The following is a 27,862-nucleotide window of genomic DNA, read 5'->3' on the forward strand; positions in this document are numbered from 1 at the left end:
TTTTACTATCATTATTATACTGACAGTTAAGAAACAATGCCTTCCCATGAATGGAAAAGCAATCAGGAGACCTTTTTTTCCTCCATGGACAAAAGCCAAAGAGAGAGAAATTTGTGTAAAGTACAACGAAAGAGAAATGTGTTTAAAGGACAAGTCATAGAAGGAAGGCTAGAGAATGATGTGCACTTTCACATTAATGACTATCAACATTGATAGCAGAAGCAGTTAACATTAAGAACTATTGTATATGGATCCCAAGCTAAGTCATGCATTTCATCGTTATCAGATCAATTAACTATTTCCATTTTACAGATAAGTGAAAAAAGCCATAAATATGGTGATTAATTTGTCAAGATTGCCTTATAAGTGGGAAACCTTGGATTTAAGTCCAGACAGCAATCTATAGCTAGAGCTTGTGTTTTTTTGACCTCCCATGGCAAACGCCCTTGTGAGAGCCAGAGGAGGGAGATAGAAAATATTTGACTCTGCTGCATCTATTTATCTACCATCCATCATTTATGTATTTATCTATGCATTCATTATCTATCTATCTATCATCATCATCATCATCATCAATTTGTCATCTGTCCAGAGACTGTTTATTTATCCATCCATCCACTCATCCATCCTCTATTATCTGTGTATCTACCTATCTATCCATAACCTATCTATGATCTACCTACCTACCCATACTATGTCTTCTCTATTCTTACATGTATACTCCTCTTGCTACTATTGCTTCTAGTCAATGTCAGTTTCTATTTACACAAATCTTTTTTTAGGATTTTCCATTATTACTTGCATATAACTTAACCACAACTGCAATTACTTCAAACAAAGAAGGAAAAGAAAGAGTATCTGTGAATTGGCATAGATAGCAAAGTAGAAAACTCTGAAAGGGGGATTCCAGAGTCAATTATTTCAGATGACTGTTCTGAGAGCAGAGTTTTATAATGTTTGGGCTCCAGTCACTTTTCTCTAAAAAAGATCCCAACTTGACACTTTCCATGAAGTTTTTTTTTTTTTTCCTCACCAGCCCACACCTGACTCTCTAAAGCAGAGTCAGCCCTGCCTTCTTACCTGATCCCTCCTGTGGCTTTTCCAGATTGAATTACTGGGATTTTTTAGACAAATCATCCAGTTTATTCAGGCTGGCAACCGCTTGTTCTTGTGTCTCCTAAGGACTTAATGATGCTACAGACTTCCCTAGAACAAATGATTCCCCTTCCTACATTCTCCCTAGAGAGATTTATTGCCCATTTTCTGTTTCCTTTTGACTCTACCTCTGTGTCACCGTTGTAATGTTTTTCATCCTTTTACGTGTTTGTCTCTCTCACTCAATTGAGTCCAGAGCACATAGATGTCCATGGTTTTTAGGTCATATTGCTAGAGTTGCAAGAGTCAGCACATGAGCAAAGCTTTATAAATAAATAACAGCACATGACAAAATGTGCAAAGATGTTAAAACTATTATTTGCACAGTTGTTGGAGTACCCTTTGTCAATGAGAGCTTCTAAGTCTAGGTAAAAAAATGCGAGATACTAATTTGAGTTGAAAAAAATAAAGGAGTTAACTTTTGCCAAGGAGTTAATTTCTGCCAAGAGAGTAGAAAATCCAGGAAGGTCATTTCAAGATTCTATTGCAACATGAAATTTATAAGAATGAAAAAAAAAGCAGGATCGTCTGGCTAGTGATGACCTTGATTAGCATTTTATATTGCAAGGAAAGTGAAGGCCAATTTAATAAATTGTACAATTGGCAAAGTATCTGAAAATTATGAACATTCTTAATCTTAATTTATGAGCCAATATTATTAATTCCAAAAAAATAAAAATGTAGATGTCAAGCTGTTTTCAGTGTGAATAGATGATACAACTGAAATTTTGATACATGGATCATTATGACACTCATGCTTAAGCCACAAACTCATAACCTGACCAGCGACGCCATCTCTTTTCCCTACCTCTGCTTTCAACATGTCCGACTTTGGTTTCTGGAATATGCTACTCACTCTTGCCTCAAGCCTCTGAAAGTCTGATCCTCTCTCTCTGGAAGGAACACACTGAGTTTCCACCTTTAGCTCTACTTTTTCATCAGTCAGCCACTGTTTAACATGCACTTCCTAGATGGCATTTCTCTGCTTCCCAACCTATAGTTATGTTGTACCACATTCTGGCAGTTATCATAATTTGTACTAGCATATTTATTTGTGTGATTATTTAGCAGTATCTGTCATTGTCATCCTCCCTAGATATTACAGTTCCAAATTAAGGTAAAGTTCTGTAGAACCTGTTTTATCTTTGGACTGTACTCACACAATATTATATTCTCATCTTTTCTCCTTCAGACCAGGACATCAATAAATGCCACAGAAGGCATCGTCTTTAACTTTGTGAGCATCTACTGGCTGCAAGTGTCAGAGCTCAATTCTATAGCCCTGGAAGTAGCTGCCTTTCTTTAGCTCTCCTCTAGCAGTTATGAGCATCCAAGTGAGAAACAAGAAAAATAGTTACGATTTTTAAAGAACTTACCAAAGGAGAGAATTCCATCTGACACTGGTGTTTAATGATGATACATTTATATGACTATATATGAAATCATCAAAGTTTTCAATTATTAATCTTTTGATAATTTTCAATATACTACGTATGTATACATATGTGTGTGTATTTCAAAGTCTATATTTAACAAATTTCACTTGGTTATCCTATTTCTTAGCTGCACTCTTATTCACATTTAACATCTCTGAAATAGGAATGCACATGAACGCATGGACACCTCCGTTGAAGATTTTTGGTAAAAAGTCATTGCCAGTATCAGTCTTATGACTCACTGACATACACTTTCAGACATGAATTAATGTGAATTAACTGTGTTCCCGCATTTTTTAAAGCTGTATCATTGCTGTTGCACATTACACTCATTTTTTTCTGATTCGCAGTGAGAAGCTTTTCATGATTCTTTAAGGGTGCTACAAATTAATTCAATAAGAACTTAACATGTTTATAAGACACTTTAAAATGTTGAGGCAAGATCCTAGCAGTACTTAATATCAACACATTAATGGCTCTGTAAAGAGGGAAATGTGTGTATCATCCAGTCATCCAGTAATTAATGGGTTTCACGTTTTTAATCCTTGGCAGTTATGTTCTAGAGAGGGTGGGAGTCAAAAATCCTAATTTCCACTGTAGAGTCATGCCTCCATGTGAAAACAGAGAAGTTATCTGTTAGTTATGGTGTTTGATTTCTGGAGTTTTTGATTGCTGGGACCACCTTTAAGGAAGACTTACCAAAGTCATTGAGCGCTATCTCTGTGCAGCATATGCCATGTACTGCTTGTGGTTAGTTCGAGATCTGACCACACTGGCAGCGTGGATCCATGTATGCCTGCCTGTGTAACTCTGGCTTTCCACCAGGACAGTGACCTGCTGGACCGGCGGAAACACTGCTTCACCGTGCAGTCCGAGTCTGGGGAGGACCTCTACTTCTCCGTAGAGTTAGACTGCGACCTTGCACAGTGGGAAAGAGCCTTCCAAACAGCAACCTTTCTAGAAGTGGAACGGATACAGGTGAGAGTCCTGAATGAAGGATCTGGGATGCCCAGTGAGGCAAGGCCACTCCCCTATTTAAATTAAAGTTCATTCAAATTCAAAGTGGTATAAAGATTGTGGGTCTCCTTCTCAGATAGTCCAGTAGTTAACCACTGCCAACAAATGACCAGCAAAGTAGCTTTGAATAACATTTTAACTTTTCCACTATTCAATCTTTCTAACCTTTGTCAAAACTCAACAAAATATATTTCCAATTTTGATAAAAAAGACACTGCTCTTATTTGAATTTAGCATAGACATGCTCTGATTTTAATTAACTGGCTAATTGTTCGTTTCCTGTTCTCCATACATCACCTCTTAATTTTGAGCCGCCTTCCTTCGTTAACTCACAACAATCTTTCTTCTAGATAATTCCTTTTGTCTCTGCCCTTCACAACCATACAGAATTTTTTTTTTTTTTTAGAGATTTATTTTTGAGTTACAGGGCCGGTGCCACGGCTCAATAGGCTAATCCTCTGCCTGCAGCTCTGGCACACCAGGTTCTAGTCCCGGTCGGGGTGCTGGATTCTGTCCTGGTTGCTCCTCTTCTAGTCCAGCTCTCTGCTGTGGCCCTAGAGTGCAGTGGAGGATGGCCTATGTCCTTGGGTCCTACACCCGCATGGGAGACCAGGAGATGCACCTGGCTCCTGCCTTCGGATCAGCACAGTGCACCCGCCACAGTGCACTGGCCGCAGCGGCCATTGGGGGTGAACCAATGGAAAAGGAAGACCTTTCTCTCTGTCTCTCTCACTGTCTACTCTGCCTGTTTAAAAAAAAAAAAAAAAGAGTTACAGAAGGAGAGAAGGAGAGAAAGAGAGATTGAGGTCTTCCATCTACTGGTTCACTTCCCAGATGGCAATGTCATGAGCTGCATCTATCTGAAGCCAGGAGCCAGGAGCCAGGAGCTTCTTCTGGGTCTCCCATGTAGGTGCAGGGGTACAAGTACTAGGGCCATTTTCTACTGTTTTCCCAGGCCATAGCACAGAGCTGGATTGGAAGAGGAGCAGTCAGGACTAGAACTGGCACCCATATGGGATGCCAGTGCTTCAGGCCAGAGTTTTAACTCGCTGCACCATAGCGCCGGCCCCACCATACACAATTTTTAAAGCTTTTTTTTCCAAAGGTTGTATCATCCACATTTTCCTGATTTCATACTACCCTGTCCACTGATTACCACCATATCTTCCACAACAATCCTCTTCAAACTCTTTCCTTTCCCACTCTTAATATAGTATCATTTTTTCTTGTTTACTTAGAATTTCTCACACTCATTCTGTCTTTTACTGGGGTGGCATGAGCTCATCATGCCCCACATTAAACTATAGATTGCTTGGTATTACCTTATTCATGTTCCAATTGAAGTCCAGTGCATCTTGTAATCTCCCAACAGATATTTCTTGCACTTAGGTTCATAAGTATGATATCATATCTCAACCAACTTCATAAAACTCCAGCCTCTATAGAGGGTTTACAAAATGGATACCAGTTGCACCCCTTTTGTTGCAAATGAGAGGATTTAAATTTTTAAAACCATTATATTTAGTGAAATAAGCCAGTTCCAAAAAGACAAATAACGTATGTTCTCCCTGATCTGTAGTAGCAAATAGAGTACCTGAAAGCTAATCTACAGGAGTGAAATTGACACTTTTCATTAATAGGGCTATATATGAACATGAGGTAGCTTCCATTTTATTACTTTATAGATTTTCAAATCTTTTCTAATTTCTAATGTACTTAGTCTTAGTATAAATATCTACGTATTTACCTAAAGAGGTGATCCATGGAAAGCATGAATTTCTAAAACATAGCATATTGTCACGTATAGTAACATTTTAAAGATTGGAAAATGTAGTGATTGTTGAAGTATTAGGTTATAATTTATATAAATGAAATATTATATTTCTCTGGTAGCAAGAATAAGGCCTTATATTTAAAGACTTTTAATATCTTTATACTTTTCCTAGAGTAAATAAGTAAAAGTTTTAAAGGGCAGTTGCTTTTTTTTAAAATGAAATCTCACACTAATTCAATTTGAATATAGAACTTTTAATGAAAAAGTTTCTCACCTTCAAAATTTTTTTCACATAATTATTGTTTTGAACATGTGTGTTTTATCTGGCTACAGGCATTTCCCTGTCTTCCAAAAGATAATTTTAAATGTAGTTTGTCTATGATTTATCTTCAAATCTTGTTTAACACATATATATATCTCCAAAAATGTTCCAATGTGTTTCTTGTTTGAGCATTCTTAAAAGGGATAATTTTATTTATTGATTTTTACTGTCTATAACTCAAATTTTTGTTACATACACATAGAAATTAAACAATACATCGGCAATTTTAATATTGAAACATATTAAATATACTCATAATATATGTTCATTCACATAATTTGTAAAATTTTGCTTCCATGGTCTCAATTTTTAGTGTATCTGTTTGTTTCTTCTTGGTGATTATTGAGACAATGCAATTTAATTCGCAATGCTGAATTTAATGGGAACATTTTAGTTATGCTGACCTGAATGTGTTTTCATCAGGAACATCCTTTTTTAAATGATGGTACTTGAAATAGCAAACCAGCAAGTATAAATTAGGTGGAAAAGATATAGCCTTCAACATTCCTTAATGCTGAGAGTAGTTTCCATAAAATACTAATGAACAGATGCAAGCATATAAGATGTCCATGTATTAGACAAACGTGGTTATTTACCAAAATGGACTTTTGAATAATATTAAGTATGCTCTTATCTGCTTTTCTGAGAAATGTAACTCCTAATGAATATTTAGTATGTTTATAATTTTCCTGTTCAATGTAAGCTCAAACACATGAATAAAGATTTCTGGTGAAGACAATTAGAATATTTAACTACAGTTACTATCGTAAGAGTCATTTAGTGTGCTTTGTCTACAGTATTGTAAAATAAGTATAAGCACTAGTTTATTTGATTGAATTTTCAATTTAATAAATCTAATAATAAACAATTTAATAAACAATCATTTATTAGTTTATTTAATTGAACATTTGCTTGAGAAATAGAGATGCTCCTTTTCTCACTCATTTCATATGTAAAATAAAAGCACTTTTCGTCATTCCAATGTCCTACTGCGGTTTGAAATTAAAAACAAAAACAACTGATCTATAGATACAACAATTTGACATGTTATATGTAAGTCTCAAGTTTTTACTTCATATCTGTTTCATGCCTTGCAAAAATATCTTAGTACCAGTGCTTATTAGTCTTTTCAGAATATGGGAGTAAAATTTTAATATAATCGAATCTCAGTGTGAAAAGTCATTACTGACTTTTTTTAAAATGAGTGTTCACATAAATAAATATGAAAGTGGAACATGTGTGGGGATTAGCTTGTGCCCTGTGGAAGTACACATGGAAACCGTAACATCCATTCTTTTGCCTTTGTTACTGAATCTGTGTTTGATGCCTCAGAATTCTAACAATATCCATGTTGTTACTGTGCTGAGAAGTTAAGTAAGATGCTAATCCTTCAAATACTTTTCTTTTGGTTTAGTGCAGCAGTGATATTTGATTACAGGATATAACAACACCCTACCTACACCTATAAACAAAAGTTTATACCAGTGTTACCGCCCACATAGCACAGGGCAACATGCAGCAGAAGATGCAGACCAGGTGAGAGGGAGCAGGATTGGGAATCTGGCTCTGAGGATCCATGAGGAATTTTTTAAAAAGCACTCTTCATGTCTCTTTTGCTGATATTAAAATGCTGACAACATCATGTTCTTCATGCAGTTATTACTGATATTAATTATTATATAGTGTATTCACATAGTTCATGATATTGACGTCAATTCTGTGCACAGTGGTAACTGTATTTTCTCCTCTGACTAGTGTAAGACATATGCCTGTGTGCTGGAAAGTCATCTAATGGGACTCACCATTGACTTCAGCACAGGATTCATCTGCTTCGATGCTGCAACAAAGGTAATGTATGTAGGTTGGCTCTGAGAAATACACTGCAGAAACACTTTCTCACTCCTGGTAGCATTTTAATTACTTCTGTGTCAAACTAAATGTGCATGTTTTGGTATTAAGAGATAAATTATGCTTTTATCTGTTTATAGAAAAATATTTCAATATAGAACAAAGCAGATACAGCACAACAAACTATATAAATATAATCAAGTAGATCTATGTTCACCAATATCTTATGTTTATGTGACCGCATAACTGAAGAGACATTTTCCTTCACCAAAAAGTAATTTTTGAAGTGTTCCTTTATGGCTCTTCAGCATCAACGTCTAAAAGGTCCAAGGGCAGGTGGGGGTAGGGGACATGTTTGTTTGTTATCATAGCTGACAAGGTAAAATTCTAAAATGATGCACTTTGAAGTTTGAATCCTCTAGCCAGGGAGTACAAGCCATACAACACTTGCTTTAGTATGGGTTTGGTTTCTATCTGACAAGATGCCCATTTTGCAGAGAGGATGTGATACCCTTTGAATGATGAAGGGCAGCTCCTCAACCAGTCATTTTAAAAAAAAATTGTCAGCTTTGGTGATCGTCCAGTGGAAAGTGACAAAGCCAAAGCATTGTACATTGTTGTTATTTTCATTGTTTATTGTCTTAAAGCCCAGCTGACACTCACTGAACTGCTAATCTCCTTCCAGTTAATGCTCCTACAGTTTCTGATACCAGGCTTTGCTCCCAATGGATTCTCTTCCTGTGAGGTCACAAAATCCTTAGTCCCTCTTTACTTTCTCCTTTATCAAAATATGACCTAAGATATTGACTGATATTTAAAGGATGTATGAGTATTCTCTGATAAGGACACTTGCATTTTCCTTTGAAATTAAGCCCTGTGCTTGGTTTTCAAGAGCAGTGTCAACAAAATAAAATAACACAAATATGTGAGAAGGCAGCAAGTGGATGACTGTTTTGGTCTCAGAAAACTGAGTTCTTTGTGGATCGAGATGGCCGTAGAACACTGCGTGGTGTTCTGAGATTATTTGATTCTTCATGTCAGCAAACAAGGTTGTCATACAAAGGTTCACATGATCTAAGAATCGTTGTTTTTAAAAATGTATTTAAAACCATGAAAATTAAAATAGCACACCTGTGCAGGTCAGATATAACTGTATCATTGCTGAATACTTCTGCAGAATAGAAATTTCAGATGCTGGTGGCTCGTTTGATGATTCTCAGATGAGACTGTTATGAACTTTTTTTTCCTATTACTAAAGACTATATTTTGATTAAAATACTCATCAAATCAGAATAGACTCATAAATATTAGATAAATGCAATAAATTTGTAATTAATCAACTTAACAAGCATCAAATTAATTTAACAAATCACTTTATAATTTAATTAGATTAGAGAAAGGTTAAAGTTTGATGGTTCAGAACAAAATATGGCCAGAATTATCTGCAAACTCAATCACATACATATGAAAGAATCTCACATGAGTAAATGAGAAACAAATTTTATTCGAATATGTTTCTGAGTGCCTGATTGTATTTTGGATTGAGTTTACTTATTTGAAAAGCGCTCACATTAGCTTGTTCACTCCCCAAATGCCCACAATAGACTCTGACTGGGGCCAAAACCAGGAGATGAGAACCCAATGCATATCTGTCATCTGCACAGCAGTATCCCGATTACTTGAGCCACCACCTCTACCTCTGGAAGTCTACACTAGCTGGAGACTGGAATCCAAGGGCCTGAGCTGGAATTTTAACTTAGGCACCCAAATGTGGTTGGGGGGGCATCTTAACTGGCACATTGACCACTAAGCTAAATGTCTATCCCTGAATTAACTTGTATGGCTAGTAAAATCTGGATTTGTGTCAGTGTCCTGTTGTATCCCTGTAGTAAAGGAATAAATCATGACACAATATCCTATACAGCATGCCATTCTACTTCTTCCTTGAAAGCTCTGGGAGTGGCTGATCAGTCAGCAGAGTCTAAGCAAATTGTTACTGTGCCATCGAGAGAGAATCATTTACTAGCAAATGAGAGGTTAGAAGCCCAGGTTGACATCCAGGAAAAACCCAAGGCTTTCAAGAGAAGCAATCTCCATGCTGCCATTTTCCAATTCTATCACTGAAAGTATCTAACTCCAAGGCCATCGAAGATTTGGGAGGGAGGGAATGAAATCTGTAGGCATTATAATGCAGTCGGCTGCAGTGTTCATCACTCAAACTCTGACACTTGGCGAATGGAAGTGAGAGGTATTGATAATGATGTCAGGGCAGTAGGCCCAAGGCAGAATCCTGGGGAAGCCACTGGGCTTATGTGACTCCCCTCAAGTGAATGAGCCTCTGAGTTATTATCAAACTACAAAAAATAAAAAGGAAATTGTTATGTATAAATCAAAACATGTTTATTCTAATATTTTATTGTAATAATTAAGCATTATCCAGTCACATTCCCTATTTGATATTCATGTGACAAGTGTCTGTAAGAACATATGTACAGTTGATTTTTAACAGATTTACATTCAGAAGGGCCATGGCAACACCATTACTCATAGGCTTTAACTGGAAACATTTCATCCTCCTGCAATTGAGTTTGACAGGTCCTCCAAGCACGAAGATACCCTGGAATCGAAAGAAAAGAGGGGGCTGCGTTCTGAGTCATTAAGCCCCCTATAAAGCAAGCACTGCATTTTCATTTGTGGTGAAAGGGAGAACAATTACATCACTATTTTTTAAAAACATCTGCATTTTTTATTTCTTAGTATAATTAAAAATTAGTAAACAGAAACAATGATGAAAAAGTGAATGGAAATAAATAATTAGAGATGCCTATTGTGGGGAATGAGAGTCAACACAAATTTACGTTCCACTAGGGTGCTCAAGTTTTGCAATTAGAGCAGTGTCTGCTGCAAATGCCAAGCCAATTCTCTATACTTACTACCTGTGCTGGAAAGTCCTCAGGGAAAACCTTTTCCCTTGATTTGCCAGAGAGAACAAAACGCACTCATGGGGGCTGTATTACATATATGCATACTGTTGTTTACAGGAACAACACATCGAGAAGTTGTACAGTCTTCTCTTTTTTTTTTTTTTTTTTTTTTGACAGGCAGAGTGGACAGTGAGAGAGAGAGACAGAGAGAAAGGTCTTCCTTTTGCCGTTGGTTCACCCTCCAGGCAGCTGTGCTGCAGCTGGCGCACTGCGCTGATCCGATGGCAGGAGCCAGGTGCTTCTCCTGGTCTCCCATGGGGTGTAGGGCCCAAGGACTTGGGCCACCCTCCACAGCAGAGAGCTGGCCTGGAAGAGGGGCAACCGGGACAGAATCCGGCGCCTCAACCGGGACTAGAACCCAGTGTGCTGGCACCGCAAGGTGGAGTATTAGCCTAGTGAGCCGCGGCGTCGGCCACAGTCTTTCCCTTCCTGTTGCAGTGAGATTCTCTCACATTTTACTGCAAACTTATTCTTTGTAATGCTCATCCTCTTTGAAATGTAAGCTTTTCAAGGTTTACAGTTGCAGCACTCTAGTTACATAACTCACAGAGCTAAAAGCACAGATTTCTTGCCATTGTATATTTTAATAGATGTACATTAACTTAATTCTATCTAGCAATAGATTTCTTTGCAAACAGAGACCTCATCAGTAGCATCTAGAAAATGCATACCAAGATCACTTGGAAATGAATATTTACTGAATACCTGCTATCTTTATAGTGGTAGGGAGAGCATATCTATCAGGTGTGGAGTTTTAAAGACTTTACAGAAGATACCTTTAGGGCAGACATTTGGTGCCACTTTAAATCCTTCCTTAGGATACCAGCATAGCATCGGATTACCTGGTTTCAGTTTTGGCCACTCCACTCCCATCCAGCTTCCTGGGAAGCAGCAGATGATTGCTTAAGTACTCAGATTCTTGTTACCCATTTGAGAGCCCTGTTTGCAGTGCCAGGCTCTTGATTTTGGCCTTGTCCAGCCCTATCTATTGTAGGCTTTGGGGGAAGTGAATCAGTAGATGGAAGATCCCTCTATGTCCTCTCTCTCTCTCTCTCTCTCTCTCTCTCAAATAAAAATAAAAGAAATTTAAAATTCAAAAAGATTTTAAAAAGTGAGGTTGGTTGTCTTTAAGATGAACCACAAAGGGTTAAGTTACACAAACATCTGTAAGAGAGAAAGGATGTAGAACATAAGGGCATAGGAAGTGAGTGAACTAAGAGATAGATTATGAAAGAGATCCTATTAAAAATTGTGGTCTTGATCCTAAAAACAGAGAAATGCATTGTAAGAGTTTGAGTCATAAGAAAGAAATGAACAGATATGCGCTTGACTGCATAAAACTAGTAGAGTGGTCAATGACTGAATGAGAGAACATGGACAAACTTAATTCTTAAAATCTGTCCCCTGAGGGAGGCTACTGAGAAAGCTGTACAAAGTCAAAGGGAAACATTGTTGTAAAATGTAGGTAGAAATGTTTGCAGTATAGCTACAGAACTAAGAGATGCTCAACACGGGCTGATTGTGGTTTCAGTGGGTAAAGCCATCGATTGTGACACCGGAATCCCATAATCAGAATGCTGGTTCCAGTTCTGACAGCTCCACTTCCCATCCAGTTCCATGTTAACTCGCCTGGGAAAGCAGAGGAAGATGGCCCAAATATTTGTGCCCCTGTCACCTGTCACCTAAATAGGAGATCTGATGGAGTTTCTCTCTCCTAACTTCAGTCTATCCCACCCCAAGCCATTGTGGCCCTTTGGGGAGTAAACCAGTGGGTGGAAGATTCTCTCTGTCTCTCTCTGTCTCTCTGTCTCTGTCTCTCTCTCTCTCTCTCTCTCTCTCTCTCACACACCTCTGTTGCTCTACCTTTCAAATAAATAAATAAATCTTAATAATAAAATAAATGCTCATGACTAAAAATTAAGTTTCAAGGAGGGTGGTAGGGAGTTTCTAACGTGTAGAAATAAAATAGATTATGAGATCATCTGGTGCGTGACTTCCTGGATCTAATTTATACTATAGAAAGATGGCTCTAAGTACAGATTGTCCTGATAGGGTAGGGGCATGGCTGAGTAAACAGACTTTCCTGTTTTAGAAGAGTAACTGGCAGACATGTTTAAAACCATGAAATTTTATTGTTTTTAAAAAGGAAAAAGGGCTTTGTATATTGCCCAAACACGTAATACCTAAGATCTAATAGTTAAAAGAAGATGAAGGCATTGGGATCCCACACCTGAGATAGCCACCCTTCACAACCACCATCCAACCAGGGCACTTATACGGTACAGATATCACAGAATTTAAAGACTTCATTGGCTGTAGTTGAAACCCAAGGAATAATTCTGTTCAGTCCATATCCACTTAAATAATTGAATCACCATACATCTTCATCTTGGGTCTTAATATTAGAAAAACATAGGAACATTGTTGTTCATATTGTTGTTATTACCCTGGTAGGATCTGAAATCACTAGTTTCTGAAAATTTTATAGTCTGATTTTTACCTTTTTTATATTCTAATAGTTGAAAATGAGAAATACTAGGGAGAAATAGAAGGATATTTCAAAAAGTTCATAGAAAATGGAATTAAAAGAAAAATTTATTTTGGTTCAAAAATAACTTGCAATCCATTCATTGACTTTTCATGGCATGCATTTTCATTGACTTTTTGGGAACCCCCTAATATGCGTAGATTTCAAAAAAGTTTGCCTGCAAATAAACTTATCTTTCAATTGTATTTTTCTATAAACTATAGAGAATTCATAGCTATAACAAGAGTATCTATATAGTTAAAAAGCATTAGATACTGCAGGAGAGCTAAAAGCCAGTACTAATGCAGCATACTAATAAAAGAATTTGAAATCATGGCTAATAGATCTATGAAGATACTAAATATGAACTAAAAAAAGTAAAAAGTTTAGGAATATGTTCTATGATTTATTAGAAGCCATCATAATAATTTTTGTTTTATTCTTATCCCTATGATTAATTTTCACTGAATACAGATTTCAAACATCAGGGGAAATTTATAAAGCCCATTTATGTATATGGTGACCTTCATTTTAGTGACTTATATTCAGTGCACCAAAAGACAATGCAAACCTAACTGAAATGACTTTCTTCTAGTTTTCTAGAGTTTCCCTGTAGAGTCAAAGGAATTAATTCTATTCCAACATAAATGTGTGTTAGAACTTAATTCATTGCTTCACTTTAACATTTGCTATTCATGAAATATCTTAAGCTCATAATCCACTCAATGCCTTCAATTGACATTGATTTCTAGAGAGTTTTAAGCTAAAATCAGAATGGAAATGAACATGGCCTGTATTTATACTTTTTACACTCAAGAGTCTTTGATATAACAAAGACAAATGTAAGAAATTTTGAGCTATTTTTTCTCCCAGTATTATATGACCTTTGGTTTTTTATTTTTATTTTTATTTATTTATTTATTTTTTTTTTTGGACAGGCAGAGTTAGACAGTGAGAGACAGAGAGAGACAGAGAGAAAGGTCTTCCTTTTTCCATTGGTTCACCCCCAAAATGGCTGCCACGGCCAGCGCACTGCGGCCGGCACACTGAGTGGATCCGAAGCCAGGAACCAGGCACTTCCTCCTGGTCTCCCATGTGGGTGCAGGGCCCAATGACTTGCACTCCCAGGCCACAGCTGAGAGCTGGACTGGAAGAGGAGCAACTGAGACAGAATCCAGCGCAATCCGGCGCCCCAACCGGGACTAGAACCCGGGGTGCTGGCGCCACAGGCAGAGGATTAGTCAAGTGAGCCGCAGTGCTGGCCTATATGACCTTTGGACACTCACACACACACACACACACACACACACACATTCCATGTATAACTGACTTTTTCTAAAAAGCTTTCTTATGTATAGTCATGATAGTTATAATACAAATCCTATAGGTTAAACACCTCAAAGTGAAAGTAAAGCTTTGTTTCTTTGAACTTATTCAGTTTATTATTTATTCTATAATTTTAAAGTATTTCAAATTAAAGTTCTTTATTAAAAATCTAAAAAGAAAATTTGTTATATTGTTTTTTTATTTTTATTTATTTATTTATTTTTTTGACAGGCAGAGTGGACAGTGAGAGAGAGACAGAGTGAAAGGTCTTCCTCTTGCCGTTGGTTCACCCTCCAATGGCTGCCGCAGCCGGCGCGCTGCGGCCAGTGCACCGCGCTGATCTGATGTCAGGAGCCAGGTACTTATCCTGGTCTCCCATGGGGTGCAGGGCCCAAGCACTTGGGCCATCCTCCACTGTACTCCCTGGCCAGAGCAGAGAGCTGGCCTGGAAGAGGGGCAACCGGGACAGAATCCAGCGCCCTGATCGGGAATGGAACCCGGTTTGCTGGCGCCGCAAGGTGGAGGATTAGCCTAGTGAGCTGCAGCGCCGGCCTAAAAAGAAAATTTAAAAATATTAAGCTTTGGCTGGAGCCATGCTCCCTTGGTTAATCCGCCTCCTGCGGTGCCAGCATCCCATAAGGGTGCCAGGTTAAGTCCCAGTTCTTCCTCTTCCAGTCCAGCTCTCTGCTGTGGCCTGGAAAGGCAGTGGAGAATGGCCCAAGCACCCGCATGGGAGACCAGGAAGAAGCACCTGGCTCCTGGCTTCAGATCTGCGCAGCACCGGCCGTAGCGGCCATTTGGGGAGTGAAGCAACAGAAAGGAGACCTTTCTCTCGGTCTCTCTCTCTCACTGTCTATAACTCTAACTGTCAAATAAATATAAAAAATGTTAAGCTGAATATTTTTGAGTTGTGTTCTATATAAGTAGAAATCTTAACTATGCATGTTATGATAAAGTTATTAAAATATTCTAGTTAATCTTAGCTTAATTATTTTTTAAAATGTATTTTAATTTTTTCTTCTCTAAATGTATAACTCATATCTCAAGAACACAGAAAAATGTTGCCAATTTGTTGAAATTTTTATATTTATCTTCAAATAAATGATTTACTTTTTGCTTTTAGAAAAATGAAAAACATTGCAGCTATTACAAAGCAAAATCAGGCATTAAAGCAGACTATTCATCAGGTTATTTTTTAAATTCTTAAGCACATCAAAAAACCCATAATATAAACATTCAAAAGATAATTAATAACACAAATTTCCAGACAGTACATCATTATCCATATGTAATATAATACAAATTGTCTTGATTTTTATTCATTTCTCATGAGAACACTGTGAGTAAATATGAAAATTAATATTCAATTTACTGTGTGTATAATTCAAAGTACACAAAGAACAAAATAAGGTAGAGTAAAAACTTTTTGTCAAATATATGCTTGCCATATTTCTTCAATTTTTTATCATTTTTCTCCTTCACCATTTAAAATGTTTAGTTCTACTTCCTGTCTGTGGCTTTTGGTACATTTTGCCTTTTGTGTATCGGAGTTTTGATTTTCATGAAAGTTTTTGTTATATGGAATAATATCTAGATCCCATTTTTTAAGATATTATTTTATTTATTTGAAAGATAGAGTTATAGAGATACAGGGATGGAGAGAGATTTTCCATCTTCTGGTTCATCTCCCAAATAGCCACAATGGCTGGGTTGGGTCACATCAAAACCAAGAGCCTGGAGCTTCATCTGGGTTTCCCTCATGGGTATGGGACCTAAGCATTTGGACCATCTTCTTCTGCTTTCCCAGGTACATTAGCAGGAAGCTGGATTGGAAGTGGAGCATCCAAGAGTCAAACTGATGCCCATATTGGATGCGAGTGTCCCAAGTTATGATTTAACCCACGTTGCTACAATGCTGATTCCTGGGTCCTTTCTTAATAATAGTATTAAGATTAAATGAAATCGTTTGTTGAAAAATATTGAAGTATAAAATAGGAATCATATCAAGTTGGGAAACTGTCATAATGGCTAAGACACTGCTTGAACATGCAAAAAAGCCTATGTCAGAGTGCCTGGTTTGAGTCCTGACTCTGGTTCTGATTCCAGCTTCCTGCTAAGGCAGGCCCTGAGGTGCAGCAACCCTAGGGTAGAACCGCATTGGGTTCTCAAATCCGGGTTTCCACCTAGCTTCCACAAGTTGTTGCAGGCACTTGTGGAGTGAACCAGTGATGGTGAACCCTTCTGTCTTTCAGTCTCTCTCTCTTTGTGTGACTCACTATGTCTTTCAGATGGTCAAATAATTGAAGTAAATAAAAACTCAAAGGAAAAATATAAGATATAGATTTTGAACATTTTAAGCATTACTTCCATCTGGCTGAGATTTCAATGGATGTTGTTTCAGTCACTAATCATGTCTTCTGATCCATGCCCAGGGAATTTTTTCCCTTTAGTATCATATTTTTCAGAATACAGCAGTGACCTGTTTCTACCTAACACCTACCTGAAGGACCTTTGCAAAAAATCACATGGCTCTCATTAGTCTTAAGGTCTTTGTCTCTAAAATGGACATGTGGATGACACCATTTTTATAGGATTATTGTGAAATGTAAACAGGAAAAGAAATAAAAGTGGAGTGTGTTGCAGAGTGAGTAGTACATGTTAAGCCTTCAAAAGAATATGAAACTTTTGTCTCATACACAGATGGGAAGTTCTGACTGCTGCAGTGTGTGAGCACCAACAATACCTTGCTACAGCACTATCATTCTTAAGACATGAAGGTGCATTGTTTTAAAGAATTCTTGCTAGTATATCGATTAATATAGCTGTGGTTTGGGAGGTGGACTGAGTGAGAGATTTTTAGAACACTACATATGTGCTCCCGAAATGATGTCCACATGAATGATGCCCTCTGCATATGTTCTGTCATTGTCACGAAGCTCACCAGATGGCCAAATCAAAGGAGCTGTCCAATCTTGGACTTGAAGCTTCCAAATTTTGATCTAACGAAACCTCTTTCCTTCATTCACATCTTCATGCACATCTCAGATATTTCACTGTAGTAACAAAACTGACTGATACAGTCTGTTACATTCCTTGAGATCTTCGACCTGTTTGAAACTAGCAGAGGAGGTTGACATTGAACAAGTTAATTAGTTAGCAGCAAAGTGGAGTCAGAATGATTTGGAATTGCATAAAGTAGGTTAAAAGACTATGCATGATACTTGGAGAAAATTGCATTTCGTCTGATAGATTGTGGGTCCTGAGTGGCTAAGTAAGCATACTATTGAAGAAGGGTGAATTGGTGTATGAGAGCACTGAGATATGACAGAGCACTGCCAAGGAGCAAGATAACTAGACAGCAGCAGGGAAAATGCACCCATGCTCTCAATCGTGAGGGGATCTGGACTGCATGCTAAAGATCTGGCACTGCATCAGCTTGGTGTGGCTAAAGTATTTCCAGTTCACTCATCATGACAGCATGTGACTGCCTTTAAATAGTAAACATCATTTTATCATGTATTTATGGGGTTTGGATGATCTGAAAAGGTTTCATTTGTATAACTACAGTTGCATGGTTCACTCAAGTATCTGAGAGTTGGCTCTGATCAGCTGGTTCCTTATCCTTCTCTGAGAATCAGAAGGTTAAGGCAGAGCTGTCCTTTTATTGTAGATGGCCAAGCCAGAAGAGAGGAATGAGTAATGTGCAGTTCTGTTCTATTATATGCACTATGGACAACAACAATGTCTGCGTCTACAACCATGCGAGAGGGGAGTCTGCCCCAGGCCCTGGGAGAGAGTTGTGTAGTGTCACATGGCAATTGGTTAGGACACAATTGCAAGTGCTATCTCTTCTGGGAGAGAGCAGTGCCCTGTCACACTGTAGGGCATCTGGATGAAAATTAGAGTTGATGTGCTAATAGTGCCATGGGTCAAGGAAAGTCATGAACAGGCTTTATGCCAATTATCATAATGTACTATATGATCATGTTGATATGTTTGTAGAATTCAGAAATGATGGAACTAAAAATGGCATTGAGGTTTCAGATCAGAACAAATTTTTCTTCTATTTTTATAACACAGATGACATACACAACTTCTAAAAATAAAATGTGTTAATTATAACAAATGACATACAAGTTAAGTAATATGTGCAATTGTTAATGCTCTTTCCCAAATATTTTTGGCCATTCACTTACATGTATAAGATTAAAATAAGTGTTCTGTGTACAACAACTCACCAGATTGATATAGTAAAGCTTTTATAAAATAATTTTCCATAACTGAATTTTAGAATTTTTTGGTGTTTTATTCTTAATCAATTCCAAATAAATATTCAAAGTGGAAACGTTTGCAGTCCCTGAATAATCAAGTATATTTGATGGAATTATATAAATATCCCAAATGTAAAATTAATAGGAGATGTACAAACTTAGCTGAGATATGCTTGATGGAGAAACTCTGAGTTTATTGGATAATCTTATTCAATCTTTCATTTAGGCAACTGGCTTAATGATAACGCAGTTGTGTCCCATTAACTCCAATTCAGACATGCATCTTGATTTGTAAGGCTGCATAATAACCCCACCTCAAACATAACCTGTTTAACATTTAGTTTATAGTTATTATCCATTTTACTCTAACTCCTTTTATGTTTCTTTCCTTAGCTCCCAAATCTGAATTTAGTGCTATTACCCTTGTCTCCTCCTCAATTTTGCCATTCAATTTTCAAATATTCACCTCTGAATAAAACTGGAAGGCATTCCCATATTCCATTTCCCACTGTTACAAACTTGGTCATTCATTTCTCATTTGGATCAGAGTAGTATTGTTCCAGAAGCACTTCTCAACACATTCTCACAGAAAAGGGATTATGCCTAGTATTCATTCCTAGATACTAGAGATATGAAAATGGATATAGTCTCCCCTTCCAAGAAGTCCACACTCTAATAAAAAAGGCTGAGCTGGAACTGGTCACTTTACTTCACTATACAAAGACCAGAGCCCTGTGAAAACAATTACACCCCTTCCTTTTCCATCTTCAACTCCATCTCCAGATTAATGATGCTTCTAAAATTTGAATTTAGCCCTGTTATCAGTCTCTCATTTTATGTTAATTTAATAACTTAATTCTGCCTTTAAGATAAGTTTCTTAAAATCTGATCTCTGCTCTAATTTGGCATCATCTCCTGCATTGCCCTCAGGATTTGGTAGCTAAGCATACTCCATACTCTTTCAGATAATCCTTGTAACACTTCACATGCATCCGTGAGTCTTCATTCAGATATACTCTCTTAACCATTCTTAGATATCTCTTGTTTCAGAGTAGAAAATCTTAATACCTCCAACATATCTCAACATATTGCAGTTGAGTCTGGAAGGGATATTATTTTAATTCCTTTATCCAAGCACAGTTCAAAAATAGAGAATGAATTCAATGAATAGCAATTAATATGTTGATCAATATAACCTCAGTAAATAAATTAGTAGAGATATAAGCTTTCATCTAATTCTATGATCTTCTGAAATTTGTTTTTTTTTTAAATTTTCACTTGTTATTTATTTTCATTTTATTTGAAAGACAGGCAGAGACAGAGAGACAGACAGACAGAGACAAAGAGAGAGAGGCAACACTGAAATATCTTCCATCCACAGGGTCACTCTTTAAATGTTTGCCAACAACCAGAGTGCACCAGACCAAACCTGGGAGTTCTAAACATAATCCATCTCTCCCGTATGGGTTCCAGGGACTCAAGAACTTGAGCCATCCAGGGTGTACAACAGCAGCAAGCTATGATAGGAAGCTGGAACTTGAACCGGGGTTTTCTAATATGGTATACAAGCATCTAACTGCTGAGCCTAATGCCCACATCTGATGCTTCTATTTTTTTCCCTTTATCACTATTTAAATTTACAGTTATAAAGGTAATAAATAGTTGAAGTTCTAGCTTAGTGAAAGCATAACTAATTAATTCCAAAGACATCAGATAATGTCAGAAACCTGATGGGAAAATAGAATAAAAATATGCATTTTAAGGGAATACAATTTAAATTCATGCATATTATTTCATAGAACCCATTGCATGAACTTTTGAAGATGATTTTTTGTTTTATTTAATGAATTCATTTTTACATAGATACAGCTTTAGAAATACAGTGATTCTTTCCCTTTGCCCCCAACCCCACTCCCTTCCCTCCTCCCATTCCCTCTCCCATCTCCTTCTTCATTATGGATCATTTTTAGTATGACTTTATATATAGAGTACCATCTCTATGCTAATCATAGATTTCAACAATTTGCCCTGATGCCCACACACAACATATAGAGAACAGTTTGGGGAGAGAATTTGCAGTTGATTCTCGTATTGCAATTCAATAGGGACAGAGGTCCTACCTGGGGAGCAAGTGCACAGTAACTACTCTTGTTCCTTTAACAATTAACACTCTTTTTTATGACATCAGTGATCATCCAAGGCTCTTGTCGTGAGCTGCCAGGGCTATGGAGGCCTTTTGTGACCATACACTCCATCGTTCTTTGGACATGGCCTTCAGAGAAGAGCATCTCCTTTGATGACCCTTCCTTTCCTCTGAGGTCTCACAGAGATCCTCCGTGTAGGTTTTTTTTCTACAGAGTCTTGTCTTTCCATGACTGAGATGCTATTGCAGGCCTTTCAGGCCGACCAGGAAGCCTTATGGGTTGATTCTGAGGTCAGAGTGTTATTTACTGCAAAAGTCGTTCTAGGAGTCTGCTGTGTGGACTGCTTCCCATGTTGATCTTTCCTTCCTTTTTTAATTCTATTATTTTTACTGGGTATTTGATGTTATTTATGTTGTCCTTTTTAAACTTAGGCCGGTCTATCTGTTGCCTTTAACACTTAAGTTGACCATTGTAACAGTGAAGATTGTGTTTATACCACTGATTCTTATGGGTTTGGAGCCCCATGATTAGTTCTTAGGCTGTACCCTGAGAGGTGAGTCGATATGCCTGTATGCAGAACTATACTGTTTCACAGTTTTAGACTACGTCCTCCATCTCTTACTCCCTCCCTTTTTTTAATTGGTATTTTTTCCAATTGCTTTAAAATACATATAATTAACTCTGTGTTACATAGAGAGTTCAGCATATAGAGTGAGGTAGAGAGATAGAGAGAGAGAGAGAGGGAGAAAACAGAGGAAAAATAAAAAAAACAACAACAAAACAAAACCAAAAGGATATCCACAGTAAGCAGTAACAATAGTTAACTGTCTCTCGACAATCAGGTCAAGGATTCTTGAGGACATTAGTTCTGAAAGTGACTATTTCACTTCTATAGCTTTCATTTTAGCTGCACTGTTAATTCTCCTGAATCAGGGAGAACATATGATGTTCGTCTCTTTGGGACTTGGTTATTTCACCATGTATAAGGTTTTCCAGCTTGCTCCATTTTGTTGCAGAGGACTAGATTTCATCATTTTTTACGGCTGTGTAGTATTCCATAGTGTACATATCCCACAATTTCTTTATCCAGTTGAAGACAACTTTTGTATTCTTTCCTCAGTATCTCAAAGGATTGGTTCAAAGATACAGCCTCTCCCACAAATACCAAAATTCGTTGATGTTCGAGTGTCTTAGATAAAATGGCATAGTGTTTGCATATAACCATGCACAACCTCCTATATCATTAAAATCATTTCTGAAAAAGTGAAAATAATATGAAAAGAGTTGCTGTTATGTATGGTTTTGGAAAGAAGAAAGGACAAGCATAATAAAGACTATCTGCATGTTTGATACACAGATGTTTTTGTTATCAAATATTTTCAGTGTGTAGTGAGTTAAATTTGCAGATGTGGAACCTATGCACACAGAAAGTGAACTGTATTTATTTATGATAAATTTCACATGAATGGAGATCATATTAAACAGATAAAACTAAATAAAGAGCAACATGCTCTTTAAAAATTCTCTATCAAATCTTACCAATAGCTTGTTCTGTCACAACAAAAGGAGTATCACTTTTTAGAATATTAATATTTGTTGTGAATTAGCCTTGGTGGAAGGTGACAGATGGAGTCAAGAGACCATATGTGTGCTTAAGCTTCTTGCCAAAGTAGAAGGATAATGCAGTCTGGAAACAGGATTGTGTGGGAAGGGCTGATTGACAGCTTAATTAGAAGATCAATCAAGACAATTTGCAAAGAGAGAACAGGGCTGTTGGTGGCATCCCTAGATGCACACAAGTCAAATGTTAAATAATGTTTTATTGGAATTATGGCAAAAGTACAAATAGATGCTGCCTTTAGAGCATTTTAGTTATGATTTTTTAATATGATCTATGTATTGAAGCGAGATGATAAGGAAACTATTAAATCCTATATTGTAAATTGTTTTGCCTACTTTTGTTAAATATACTTTTATAATCATTGGTGTACCTTTATTTTTCATTTGTTTATTATGAATTAATTTTATTTTTGAATAATTGGAAGCTAGGAATCACTCGGTGTTTTAGAGAAATGAATGTGTTCACGAACCTGAGTCCTTCCTTGTAGCCTGCCTTGCACCCTTGTTCTCTAATAGAAATAGCGTCTGATTTTGCAATTCTGAGATATGAGTGGCAAAATAGCGTAAATGAAGGTTATTTTACTATTCCCTTCCCATGAAGCTCTCTAGGTTACTGACATTTCCTAACTTTGAGCCAATTCTAAGAACCTTACCCAAATGAATAAGCAATGGAAATCATTTATATATACAGGAAAAAAGTTTAAAATATCAACAGCATTATTATTAAAAGAAAAAAAGAAATGATGTTACAGACCTCATTGTGTTTAAGTAAATTAGAAAACTACTTTCCTAGGTTTACTGGCTTGTTCTAAATGGGACTCTCAGTCTCTTCTCTATTTTAAGAAAGGAGCCAGTTACTCGGAATAGAAGGCTATTTACAATCATTCTCAGTGAATGGGTTTTGACATTTGCTTAGGGAATTAATTATAGAAAATCAAAGAGACAGGTTAGAATAAAAGAATAAACAGGAACAGTGGAGAATGGCAGAGTTGGGTTGAACTCTTACTCCTTAGCTGTGGAGCACAATGAATGTACAGGATGTGAACTTAAGCATATCATAAGGAAATGGCAGCAAGTCCAGCTATCTCATAGCTCTCAGCCAGGATGAAAGATGATGTATGCAAGAGTCTAGCACAGTGATATACTGGTAGCAATAAATAACAAAGATGATGTTCCACTGAAGGACAACAGCAGATTTAATGCTGCACATGCACTCTATGAGGAATTTTCAAATTACTTATGCTCTGTGCGTGTGTTCACCCATAGAGTGATTCAGTGTCATGAATTAATGGTAGATCACTTGCTACATGTCTCATTCTTCTCATATGAAATATTCTGCTTGATAACATATCATAGATAATTGCTGATGGGGTTTTCACCATTTGTAATTACATGGATAAGTATTGCTTGCCTGGTTAAGAATGGATAGTGGGGGTCAGCACAGTGGCATAGCAGGTTAAGCTGCCATCTATAGTGCCGGTATCCCATACAGGCACCCAGTTGGGTCCTGGCTGCTCCACTTCCTATCCAGCTCCCTGTTAATGAGCCTGGGAAAGCAGTAGATCATGGTTCAAGTGCATGGGTCCCTGCATGCATGCAGAAGATATGCAGATGAAACTCCTGGCTCCTGGCTTTGGCCTGGCACAGCCCTGGTCTTAGCAACCATTTGGGGAGTGAATTAGTGGGTAGAAATCCTCTCTCTCTCTCTCTCTCTCTCTCTCCCTCCCTCTACCTCTTCCTCCCTCCCTCTTTGGCTGCAATTCTAACTAATAAATAAATAAATCTTAAAAAAAAAAGAAGAAAGGAAAGTGACCTTAATTTGTAAACTGCAGATGGCATTGAAGCCAACGTTATTTAACATTTATCTATTTGCATGCATCATTCTCGATAAACCTTATCTGTTGCAGATGGTAGCTCCTAGGCAAATGATCATTTTGCAGAATTTCTATATTTTGATTCCTTAATTATGAAAGCACTTTGGTTGATAAGATTTTATTGTATATGTTCCTAAAACTTGCTTTCTCCCTTGGCAATCTTTAATAGCTATCTTAAAACTATAATATTGAGAGTGCTGAGATTCACTGTGTTGTTCTTCCTTCATCTTTCCTTGTAGTTTTTAGGCACATAAAATATTTAATCATATTTTAAAATGCAATATAAATTTTATATTTATATTTTCACATAATCACCCAAAGAATATGCAAACTTAGACAGTTTTGACTATGAAAAACAAACAAAAAGTTTTAAAAAGTTGGTAAAGCATTTTCAATCCATTATCATTATGCACATATTCATTAAATAGTTTCTTCTATGATGAGGATATTATCACTTCTCATAATATATTCTGTGGAAAAAGCTATTTGGTTAAGCAGTGTTAACTTAGTTTCTTTCACAAAAATATTTTAGAGTTCATTGTGCTAATGAAGCACAACAGAAATTCTTGACCCATTTGACCTGTCTGTTTCAGAGGAAGAAGAAAGAGCAGTCCTTGGCAAGATTTGGGGAAGTGAGAGTCTGCTCTATGATCTCTTCTGATGTTAGGTCGAATTCCATATCTAAAATGTATTCAGAAATTTCTCCATGCATTGCCATTATTGTGTGTGTGTGTGTGTGTGTGTGTGTGTGTTTCTTCTTTGGAACTTGATCTCTGTCAACTACAATACCTGGTGGTAGGAGTTGTCTAATCTGAGACTAAACCTTTAGTCAAAGTTCTCTAGAGAAGACAGAGACCACTGGGCTTGCACTGTCTGGGAGATACTGAAAGCTTGTGCCAGGTCTACTCTAACATTGGCAATGTTACTTTTTAAGTTCTTATTGGAGTGCATTTAACCACTTATTTTTTTTTTAGTTGACAAATAGAGTTAGATAGTAAGAGAGAGAGACAGAGAGAAAGGTCTTCCTCCCGTTGGTTCATCCCCCAAATGGCCGCTATGGCCGGTGCTGTGCATATCCAAATCACCACTACTTCTAATTGCATATTTCCAACTCTATGACAGTCATGTAATAAAAGGGAAATGAAACAATTTTTTTCTTCTTTAAAGTTTATCTTGTTTTAAGGGTCAGTCAGACTGGCCTGAAACTCTCCTTATGCTGAAGGGAGACAGAACAAAATGATTCCAAATTGGCATTAGGTCCCTGGAGGACATGAGCAAGATCCAGAGAAAGAATGTCCCATGGGCTTGTATTCATGAGCATGGAAAAGATTCTTGAGTGGTGTGATATTTGCAATAAGACCATGAAAGCTTGAGTAGACCAGTAGAGAAATAAATAAGTAGGCAAAAGAATTTTTCACACAAAAGATCTGGAAAGTATACAGACACAGGGGTGAAATGGTTTTGCTTTTCTACAGAAACATAAAGTGGAGCAGGGGAGGGAGAGAGAAAGAGAGATAGATTAAGAACATTCTGGGGGCCAGCGCTGTGGCGCAGCAGGTTAATCCTTCACCTGCAGTACCAGTATCCCATATGGGCGCCGGTCCTAGTCCTGGCTGTTCCTTTTCCAATCCAGCTCTTTGTTATGGCCTGTGAAAGTAGTGGAAGATGGCCCAATTGCTTGAGTCCCTGCAACCATGTGGGAGACCAGAAGAAGTTCCTGGCTCCTGGTTTTGGATCAGTTGAGATCTGGTCATTGCAGCCATTTAGGGAGTGAACCAGAGGATGGAAGACCATTCTCCCTGTCTCTCCCTATCACTGTCTGTAACTCTGCCTCTCAAATAAATAAAATCTTAAAAAAAGCAAAGATCATTCTGATCACTTTATGGAAAATGGCATGTTTATTTCACATAAAGCCTTTATTCTTTATTCTATGGTATTATTTGTATTAAACATTTGATTTGCACTTTAAAAATCAGTATTAAGTGCAATTTTCATAATTGATGTCAGAAGAATGAAGAATCACCAGTTTTGAAAAACAAACAAACATACTGATAGAGTTGAAACAATCACAGAGGTACCAAATGAAAGATATAGTGTAAGGGATAGCATTGTGGTAGAGCAGATTAAGTGTAAGCCTGGAATCTCATATCAGAGCACTGGTTCGAGACCTGGCTGCTCTGCTTCAGATCCAGCACCCTGCTAATGTACCTGGGAGGGCAGCTGAAGATGTCCTAATACCTTGGGCCACTGTCGCCCATGCTGGAAACCCAAATGGAGTACTGAGTTTCTGATTTCTGACCTGTCCTTGCCCTGGCCATTGTGTCCATGCAGGGAGTAACCCAATGCATGGAAATGGAGGATATTTCTCTCTTGCTCACTTTCTCTCTCTTTCTCATTCTCTCAATTTCTTGATCACTCTGCCTTCCAAATAATTAAAATAAATTAAAAAAAAATATGTGCATGGATACATTTACTGATCATTAAGTAATGAATGGAGATTTCTGTTTGGGAAGAGGTATATTCAGTAATTTTTCTTTCCTCTGACTCCCTGCAGTACTGCTTGAATATCAGGTGCCCTAGTGTCAAATAAGTGGGGCAACAATGCAATTTACTCCCCAGATGTGGTAATTATTATTTATTCACTAACAACCTGTTTTACTGATATTGGTTGACCAGAAAAACAATTTTATCAAAAAATATTTTTAAATGGCTATTATATCAAAATGATACACCTATAATAGACACATTACAGAAACGTTGAGAACAGTGTCTATTGATTTTCTAAAAGCTAATCTGCAGAGTAATTGTTTTGTACATTATTTTAGTAGAATCACAGCTTATTCAGATGCAGTTATGAATGGTGTATTCACAATAATCAATTCAAATATACTTTAGCTATGTAAGTTTCTTAAAATTGATTTTTACTACAACAGTATTAGATCCACAGTATATAGTCATATTTTCATCCTTAATATAAAAAAGCATGATGAATACTTAGGCGTTAACTTGAATTTATTATAGCACTCAATTAATAGAGATTTTCGTTTAGAATTCATTTGATAATCCAACTTACAGAGAAAGAGAGATTTTTCTTCTGCTGGTTCGCTTCCCAGATAGCCACAATGGTCAGTATTGGGCCAGGCTGAAGCCAGTAGCCAGGAACTTCATCTGGGTTTCTCATGAAGTTGGCAGGGGGCTGAGCACTTGGGCCATCTTTATCTGCTTTTCCCAGGCCATTAGCAGGAAGCTGGATTGGAAATGGAGCAGCCAGGACATGAACCAGTGGCCATATGGGATGCCAGCATCACAGGCAGCAGCTTTACCCACCATACCGAAATACCAGCTCCAACATGTTTAACTTTAATAGAATGAAGTTTTAAAGCTTTGTTTTTATTTCACAATTTCAATGAAAAAGAAGTTAGCAGAGTTAACTGTTTTTTCGTTTCATTGTTAGACAACTGAAACCAATATAAAATTCTTGAAGCTCTCCTGATAATAGAAAAACATTCATTTGATATATAAATAAGAAACCTTGATTTCTAAAAAGAGCAAATTTGATTTAGA

At 37.2% G+C, this 27,862-nt stretch overlaps 1 protein-coding gene across 7 annotated transcripts in view; it reads left to right on the top strand.

The window, feature by feature from the left end:
• Positions 1-27,862, top strand: part of SNTG1 (syntrophin gamma 1) — a 913,627-nt gene that overhangs the window by 835,912 nt on the left and 49,853 nt on the right. For all 7 annotated transcript variants that reach the window (XM_070076592.1, XM_051843717.2, XM_051843715.2 and 4 more), the window contains 2 exons: positions 3,417-3,569; positions 7,460-7,552. In XM_070076592.1, the coding sequence (XP_069932693.1) occupies positions 3,417-3,569; positions 7,460-7,552 (246 nt within the window). The remainder of the gene's footprint in view (positions 1-3,416; positions 3,570-7,459; positions 7,553-27,862) is intronic.

The sequence above is a fragment of the Oryctolagus cuniculus genome, chromosome 6, assembly GCF_964237555.1.
Source record: "Oryctolagus cuniculus chromosome 6, mOryCun1.1, whole genome shotgun sequence".
Classification (NCBI taxonomy): Eukaryota; Metazoa; Chordata; class Mammalia; order Lagomorpha; family Leporidae; genus Oryctolagus; species Oryctolagus cuniculus.